At 41.8% G+C, this 8,469-nt stretch overlaps 1 protein-coding gene across 2 annotated transcripts; it reads left to right on the forward strand.

Annotated features, from left to right (window-relative positions):
- The first annotated feature begins 213 nt into the window (after positions 1 to 213).
- On the forward strand, positions 214 to 8,111 carry LOC100284043 (uncharacterized). 2 transcript variants are annotated; one of them, NM_001370570.1, is made up of 11 exons: positions 260 to 505; positions 691 to 756; positions 873 to 911; positions 1,032 to 1,098; positions 1,357 to 1,430; positions 2,510 to 2,648; positions 2,732 to 2,824; positions 4,349 to 4,414; positions 4,804 to 4,917; positions 6,637 to 6,750; positions 7,599 to 8,095. In NM_001370570.1, exons 2-11 carry the CDS (start codon positions 728 to 730, stop codon positions 7,986 to 7,988), a joined length of 1,125 nt encoding a protein of 374 aa, NP_001357499.1. In that variant the 5' UTR covers positions 260 to 505; positions 691 to 727; the 3' UTR covers positions 7,989 to 8,095. The 2 variants fall into 2 exon arrangements, with proteins under 2 accessions (XP_035821795.1, NP_001357499.1); XM_035965902.1 differs by lacking the exons at positions 873 to 911; positions 1,032 to 1,098 and having other exon boundaries at positions 214 to 505; positions 691 to 872; positions 7,599 to 8,111.
- Positions 8,112 to 8,469: the final 358 nt, after the last annotated feature.

Here is an 8,469-nt window from a genome sequence, read left to right on the forward strand (position 1 = left end):
TCATTAATCCTTACGATACTTATTGATTATAGGAAGAACAAGCATATTGGAGATAAAACCCGTGGGTAACCCACGGGTACCCGCTAACTCGATGGGTACGGGTTTGGGCAAAATCTCAAACCCGTCATGGGTACGGGTTTTTTAATGGGTATAAATATTTTTCACGGGTACGGATTTGGGACGGTAAAACACAGCGGGTTTGTACCCATTGCCATCTCTAGTTGCCTTGCGACTTGCGAGTGGGCGGCGGAGTGCCCGAGTCGGTGCGGCCGTGCAGGAGCGTTTGCTGTCTCCGTTTCCGTCCCGTTCCCTTTCGTGGACTGTTTTGGAAGGCGTTGCGATGAGACGCTGCTGCGGCGGCGGCGAGGAGTGCATCCCTCGGCGATGAGCAGAATCACCACGGGATCTTAATCTCCCTTGCCTCGTTTGCGGAGAGCCTGCGCTGTCGGCGGCGGCGCACCCCCCTCCCCTTCCCCCGGTGCTTCCGTCTGCTGGCTGGACTCAGGTGAGCACAGTGAAGCTGCCAGCCTCTGGCCTCTGGGAGCCCCATCCCACCAATGCCCCCTAAACGAATCTGGCTCGTGCACTCGTGCGTTTTGCCGATTGTGGCCGTGGGGATTGACGGGTGGATTTTCCCTTTAGATTTCTTCAATTTTGATTGCCAATTAAAGCTTAACGCTTGATTTCCAGTTCTTCCAACTCGGCCCTTAACAAGAGAACGACGACCATGCCGATGCGTGGCGTCGATTTCAAGTGGTGCGTCTGCCCCCTCTCGTCTCGCCGCTTCTTCCTTAACTCGTCCCCTCGTTAAATCCCTCCTTGGTGAGTCAAGGTTTGACTGATTGAGAGGCTGGGTTTGCGATTCATTGCAGGTATGATGGGTTCTTCCTCTCCATGCTCGCCACTAGCGTGTATCCTACTTCACCCGATAAGACCTTTACCAACTTCGTCCAATCCAATTTGTTATGTGTGCACCTATATTATTTTGTTGCTAAATGCTATTCCTTAATAATCGTCTGATGCATGATTAGAATTATCGTTTCCATTAATTGGAAGAGGTATCGCCTGTGTGCCCACCCGCTCCACATTTGGATAGTGGTATGGTCTCTTCCTTGCCCCTGTTCTTCCTTAGTACTGTATCTAGATACATAGAAAAAAATTCATTCCTTCCATCAAAAGAAGACATTAAGACTGGATGATTAGTGAAAATTTGCACGTTATCCTGTGAAAACATCATCTTTGGATGACTGGAGGGAGCAAGTTTCTAGGGTTGGTTTGGTTCTCTCTCGGTGCTTACTACTACTTTAAGGATCGCATCTACTGTAATTCATTGCTTCAACTGCCTGCATGCAACAGGTGGACTACACCACTGTCTTCATCTTCCGCCTCCTAATGTTTGTTGATAATGGTCTCGCTGCAGGAATGGGATTGTAAGTCATTTTAAGCCCCACCCCCCATCTTGCTTTTTTTTTCCTAATTCAGCAAAGTATCGCAATACAAACTAATTGCACTGCAATTTAGCATTTTGTATTTACATATGCAAACACGTCTTTGCTGACCCTTGCTGCAATTGAGCATCATATTCATGCTCTCACTGCTTTATCAGCCACCAAAAAAGCTAAATAGAAAAGCAAGTTGTCAGCAGACATGCTAACAGCGCGATGGTTTAGCACCCAGGTGTGGCGCTCCGCACCTGGGTCAAGCCCTGGCGCTGCGTGGGTCGTGTGCCCACCTCTCTGGTTTGTAACAGAACAGATGGTTCCGTGACCGCCAAAGAAGCAAGCACGTGTGAGGTTCCTGCCTGCTTTCTAGAGTTCAGTGGGCCCCTACTTTAAGGTGAAGTCAAGGCGATGTCCCTCCCCTTGATTGAGTCTAGATTCTAGAAAACAAGTTGCGTTCTGAATGAGTAAAATGACCTCACCAACATGAATTACAAGCAGCCACCTGATTGCAACCTGGTCCTATTTGTGTTAAACTAATCAAATTGTTAGTTCTATGACAACTCTTAATGAAAACAAGATTATCGAGATGCATATGCTAGATGGATACCTATGGCTGTGTGATTTACCACCTGATGAGTTCATTTAAGAAAATGGTGAGTCAATAAAAAATATTGGGTTTGTAGTCTCGATTTTTCTTTGTCCAAAGTACTCCATTTTTAATCAGCTAATGAAACCGTCTAATTAGGAGATCTCAGTTTTTTTATATATATATGGAAAGCATGATTCTAAGATTTGAATTTCAATGTGACTGACTGACTGTATCCTTATGATCAAAATAATGATAGCTGTGCCATTTATGATTTATCTTGGTGCATGGGAGTTTCTTGACACCTGTTTTCCTACCATAATTTTTGCTACCTTATGGTTGTCGTTCTTATACTGATGTTTTAGGTTTCTAAGCTTTGTCTTGTTTGTTTGCTCCACTACCAATGACTAACTGAACTTTGCAAAAGTATGGCTGTCAGTTTATTCTATTATGTATCTTCTTTTTTGAAAAAAAAATATAGAGATCTCGGATGGCAACAGAGATATGCTCGTTTTTGTGGAAGAATAATTGTCCTCTCAGTTCTTGTGCTACTTCTCTACCCCTTTCTCTGGGTTTGGACTGTGATTGGAACATTGTGGTTTAGCACTGCAAGAGGCTGCGTGAGTTCTCTTATTCTTGATATAGGTACTACTTGTGTTATTTTATACAGTAAATTCTACTAAATGCATTTTATTCTTTTTAGTTGCCAGAGGAAGGACAAAAGTGGGGCTTCTTGATATGGCTGCTTTTCAGTTACTGTGGGCTCGCCTGTATTGCTTGTGTAGCTATTGGGAAGGTACTATAAAGTTCTTGGTACAATTTTTAAATAATTATCCAACGGTGATGTTAATATGCCATTCGTCAAAAATACTAGTCTGGTGATGCTGCTACTGGAGTTAGATTTGCTGGCCGTCATAACTGAATTGTACAGGCATATTGCAATTTGTTCTTACACGGAGTCATGGATTGAAGTTGTTAAGCTCGGTTTCAGTCTGTGTACAATGTACAGAACTGTTATTTTTTTTGGGAAAGAGCAGGAGAGCTGTGATTCATTAATTATAGAGAGGAAAAAAGGTTCCCAAACAACCTACCCTCTCATACGGGAACCAAGTATTAGGGGCGGAAAATACACTCCAACTACGTAAACCACATGACCCGGCTACAACCCAACAGATTAGGTTGCCCTTCCTAGACCTAGGGCTTGGAGCTTTTTAGCTCCCGCCATGCACCACAGGCTGTGCTTATTCTTTAGTACACTCATGAATCATGATCGAGCTAACTGAAGGAGATATACCATAAAAACACACGACTTTCTATGCTTCCATATGCACCAAGCTCCTAAGACAATCAGGGAGTTCACTCCTTTTCTGTCCTCTTTGCTGATTCTCCTCCCAGTCAATACTGTTACTTAATCTTGATGTATTAACATCTTCTGTTCATCGGCTGGAATAATATCAAGCTAATTTCTTGGCAGTAGTTATTTCCAGAATGTTAGACTGTATATGTCTCTATCTGTACTGGGCCTTCCAGCCCAGCCTATGTAACCATATATATATTAATACAAAGCCCACTGAAAGGGCTAGGGTTTCCAAATTTTCCAACATGGTATCCAGCCAAAAATTTCCCTCACCTTCCCTCCCCTAGTATTAGTGTTGGGAGTTATCCCAAACATGAGATGGGAAATGCTCTAGGGTCTGGTGTGTGTGTGTGTGGGGGGGAGCCCCCTTTGCCTCATGGACTATTCACAAGGGAGATGCGAGGAGGGAATCTTCCTCCCTATCCCTTTTAGTTTGCAATTTACACACCGGTCCTTAGTTTTACGACTCGACCCTTTTTACAAGAGGGGAGGGGGTAAGACTAGGCCATGCCTCATCCCCAACAATACTCACAAGGCACAATGATGACTATACTAATGAGCGTAACCGTGCTTAGATAAACTTTGTGCTATGACATTGATGCAATTTTGTTGGATTCACAAAAGGATGAGATGTTACTGATCCACTATTGTGTCAAGTCTTTAATCTTACTATATTGATGATCATCTTCTTCTAATCAACATAAAATGATATGTTTTATATGTGGTCACTTGGGCCCAACACATCCATACCTCACATACTAACAAAAACTAAAGATGTTCATGTGTTTGAGTTTTCACTATGCGTTTAACTTTAACATGCAATGTGACATGATAAAGGCATGTTCCTGCACAAGTATAATATCATATGGAGCCATAATATTATTGACTTTTTATTACTGTGGCTTTGATCATTCTGAGGATTATTTGAGTAGATGTGGGCAATTTATATGTTTTATTTTGTAGTGGTTACACCGAAGACACGCACTTCAACAGAGAGCACAACAAGGAATTCCAGTCTCTGAACATGGGGTAATGCTTTTCTCTATTTCTGTGCATCTGCATCCTGTCACAAATATAAAATGAGCTGTTGGCGCTGCAGTCGGAAAGTATCAATTGTTTTCGTGCTTTTTTGTTAGTGCTTTTATATCAAGTCCAACTTAGACACACCAATAATATTTTAGTGCAAGTGTAGCTACATAACATATTTATATGAAATTTATTGGGGATTCTTTTGTGTACAAATACACGTTCTTTTTCTTTTTCTATAGGTACACCTAAGAGTTGATTTGCTTTTCTTCCATGCCTAAACTTTCTTTTTTCTTGGGCAAGATTGTATATTTTGGTTGGATGTACATGTTTCTCAATCTATAATTGACTGTTTATTCTAGTGGTATATATTTTGGTGTTCATCTGTGCAGGTTTTAGTTGATATGATCCGTGTTCCTGACTGGGCATTTGAGGCTGTTGGCCTGGAAATGAGAGTGGGTCAAGATACTGCATATCATCCTGGTCTTTATTTAACTGATGCTCAGGTGAATTGATTTGGGCGATCTTGCACAATTTTTTTTTACTTTATGGCTAAAATATTTCCTTGTATGCTTAGCTGTAGATTTAATGGTGGCATGACCTTTTGGTTGTCATTATGGTCATGGAATAGGTCTAGATTAGCAAATATTTGCATTTTTTTGTCTCTCAGTATAGGGAGCAGAAGAACCTACACATGTTTTTTTTTTACTTTGATTAGAGAAGGCTTATAATAAAATATCAATGAATGGTGTGCAATGGGCTTTGCACAAACATAAAGTTTCAACGAAATACATTAGACTCATTAAGGACATGCATAATAACGTTGTGACTAGTGTTCAAACAAGTGACAGACACATATCACTTTCCGATTAGTATAGGACTACATCAAGGCTCGACTTTGAACCCTTACCTTTTTGACTTGGTGATGGATGAGGGGGATATCATTTGGTATATCTTTTATCGTGGATGATGTATTCTAGTTGATGAAAGTTGGACAGGAGTAAATAAGAAACTGGAGTTGTGGTGGGAGACTCTAGAGTCCAAAGGTTTTAGACTCAGGAGGACTAAAAACCGAATATATGAGATGCGACTTCGACACTACTACACATGTACGAGATGTTAGTTTGGAAGGTCAAGTGGTGCTCAGGAAGGATACCTCTCGGTGTTTAGGATTAATGCTACAGAGAGATGGAGATATTGATGAAGATGTTAGCCATAGAATCAAAGCAGGGTGGATGGAGTGGCGTGAAACATGTGACATTCCATGTGATAAGAGGGTACAACAGAAGCTAAAAGGCAAGTTTTATAGTACAACGATTAGACCTGCTATGTTGTATGGTGCAGAATATTGGTCTAAAAAGGACGATATGTTCAACGGATAAGTATTGTGGAATGTGTATGCCGCGTTGGTTTTGTGGCCATACAAGAAGAGATCGTGTCAAACATGGTTTTTAAAGTGGTATGGCGAGACAAGGCATTGGACTGTTTTTGGACGCCTAGGCGAGGTAGGTGAGCAAGGCGCCTAGGCGTTGAACCATCGTCTGGACGCCTAGGCGGCACCTTTAAAACAGTGGTGTCAAGAACGATATACGTGATAGGCTAGGGATAACACCAATTGTAACAACATCGGTTGGGATGGTTTAGATATGTCCAACGAAGACTTCTAAATGCACCAGTGTATAGTTGGATCCTAAGGCACAATAGTAATGGAAAGAGAGGCAAGAGTGTCAGAGTTGACATGGGAAGAGACAGTAAAAGGAGACTTAAATCATGGAATATATCCAAAGATTTAGCCTTAAATAGGAGTGCTTGGAAAACAACTATTCACGTGCTTAAATCAACCCGTGACTTTTGTTGGGTTTCAATTGTAGCCTACCCTAACTTGCTTGAGATTAGAAGGTTTTGTTGTTGTTCTTGACTGTTAGAAATGAACATTCTGTAATTCTATGAAAAAATAGCAATGTGATAATTCTACATAGAGACCGAAGCGCTCAAGGGTTAGAAGATCAATGCTGAAGCTCCTTGCTTAAATGTTTGAATTTTCCTGTGCTCTTCTCTAGTCCTTGGGAAGTAAACAAAAACTCCTGTAATTCCACTCATATAATATCATTAGAGTATCATTTACCTGATCTTATATCTACTGTATTTTATACCAGTATTATGTTAGAACCAAAATTTCCTTCAATGGATTGTACATAGAATTTTGAGTGATCCTTTTTGTGCAGAGAGAAGCAGTTGAGGCACTGATTCAAGAGCTTCCAAAATTCAGGCTGAAAGCTGTTCCAACGGACTGCAGTGAATGCCCCATCTGCCTTGAAGAATTTCATGTTGGCAATGAGGTAAAATCAACTCCTATAGACTTGTCTCGACATCAATCCCTAATAGTTACTACCTCCATTTTCAAATTATAAGTTACTTTGTCTTTTCTAGGCTATGTACTTATATATACACGCAATGTCTGTACATAACGAAACTATGTGCCTAGGAAATAAAAAATGACATATAATTTGGAACAGAGGGAGTAGTTAGCTAATAGCTAAAAACTATTCCCTCTATTCGAAACTGCAAGTTGTTATAGCTTTTTCAGGTATATAGATTTTGCTATGCACTTAGGTATACGCTGTCTAGATGCATAATAAAATCAATCTGTGTATTTAGAAAAACAAAAACGATGAAACAGGTATAGGGTTAAGCATTAGATAACTAATTATTAGCAAGGGGGTCTTTTGATCCACTTAATAGGTGGTTGGATAGTTAGAGATGTATATGAACTATTAGCATCCCTCCACCAACTAATAAACTATTCACTCCGTTCTAATTTATAATTCGTTTGACTTTTTACCCTAAGTTTGATCGGTTCGTCTCTCTCAAAAAAAATCATAATTATTATTAAATTTACTGTGATATCGTTTGGCATATAATCTATTTTAGGTATGGCTTTGATTTTTTTTTCGAAAAGCTTTGAATAAGGCAAACCAATCAAATTTGGGTAAAAAAGTCAAACGAATTATAAATTAGGACGGAGGGAGTAACTATTAACACCTCCACTTGCTAATGGTTAGCTGGTCTATTAATATGCCTGTTTAGATCCCCACTTGCTAATTTTAGCTGCAAGCTATCGGCGCTAACCGATGGAAACAGGCTACGTATCCTCATGGGTCTCCAAATCCAATACATGTCCATGCAGGTCCGTGGGCTCCCATGCGCGCACAATTTCCATGTGGAGTGCATCGACCAGTGGCTTCGGCTGAATGTCAAGTGCCCACGGTGCCGGTGCTCCGTCTTCCCCAACCTGGACCTGAGTGCGTTGAACAATCTTCGGTCGACCAGCGAGCCGGACCATCCATCCGCCAGCGCCAGCAATGTAACGACGGCAACTGCAGCGACGAGATACGTGAGGTCGCAGCCGGCAGGTCAAAGCTATTTGGTGCGGTTGCAGGGGCTGCTGCTCCGCCCTGTCCGGCACGATAGCGTGGAGAGTGACGGTGAGCCGGCGGTGGGCAACAGTCGCTTGGTTGGCACCGAAGAGCTGCCTAGCATACTTGTAGACGATGGCCATCAGCTGCCAGATCGCTGACTGATTTGATGACCTGATGGATCCAGCATACTTGTCAGCATAATTTAGGATACTTGTCAGCTTTTCTTTTACAGTTTTCTTTTGCAAATGAAATGCGAGTTTTGTTGAAAGAATTTTTTTTAACTGAACACTGAAATAAGCAAATAAAATTATTTAGCTCAAAGGAAATAAAATTACATTACTTAAAGAAATCACACAATACATACAATGCATTAAAAATAAAACTAACATTGTCGGGGACCATAATTAGGGGTACCCCCAAGACTCCTAATCTCAGCTGGTAACCCCCATCAGCGTAAAGCTGCAAAGGTCTGATGGGCGCAATTCGGGTAAAGGCTCCATCCACTCAAGGGACACGATCCCGCCTCGCCCGAGTCCAGCCTCGGGCAAAGATAGCCGACCCAGAAGGATTCACGTCTCGCCCGAGGGTCCCCTCAAGCAACGGGCACACCTTCGACTCACCCGAGGCCTAGCTCGGGCA

Source organism: Zea mays, chromosome 3 (assembly GCF_902167145.1).
Source record: "Zea mays cultivar B73 chromosome 3, Zm-B73-REFERENCE-NAM-5.0, whole genome shotgun sequence".
Lineage (NCBI taxonomy): Eukaryota > Viridiplantae > Streptophyta > Magnoliopsida > Poales > Poaceae > Zea > Zea mays.

What these genes read in the sequence shown, in the direction of transcription:
- LOC100284043 (NM_001370570.1), top strand. Translation starts at nt 728, where the DNA reads ATGCCGATGCGTGGCGTCGATTTCAAGTG. An exon ending in TCCATGCTCGCCACTAGCGT is followed by an intron (nt 912 to 1,031) that starts GTATCCTACTTC and finishes ATGCATGATTAG; the next exon opens with AATTATCGTTTCCATTAATT. An exon ending in TTTATTTAACTGATGCTCAG is followed by an intron (nt 4,918 to 6,636) that starts GTGAATTGATTT and finishes CTTTTTGTGCAG; the next exon opens with AGAGAAGCAGTTGAGGCACT.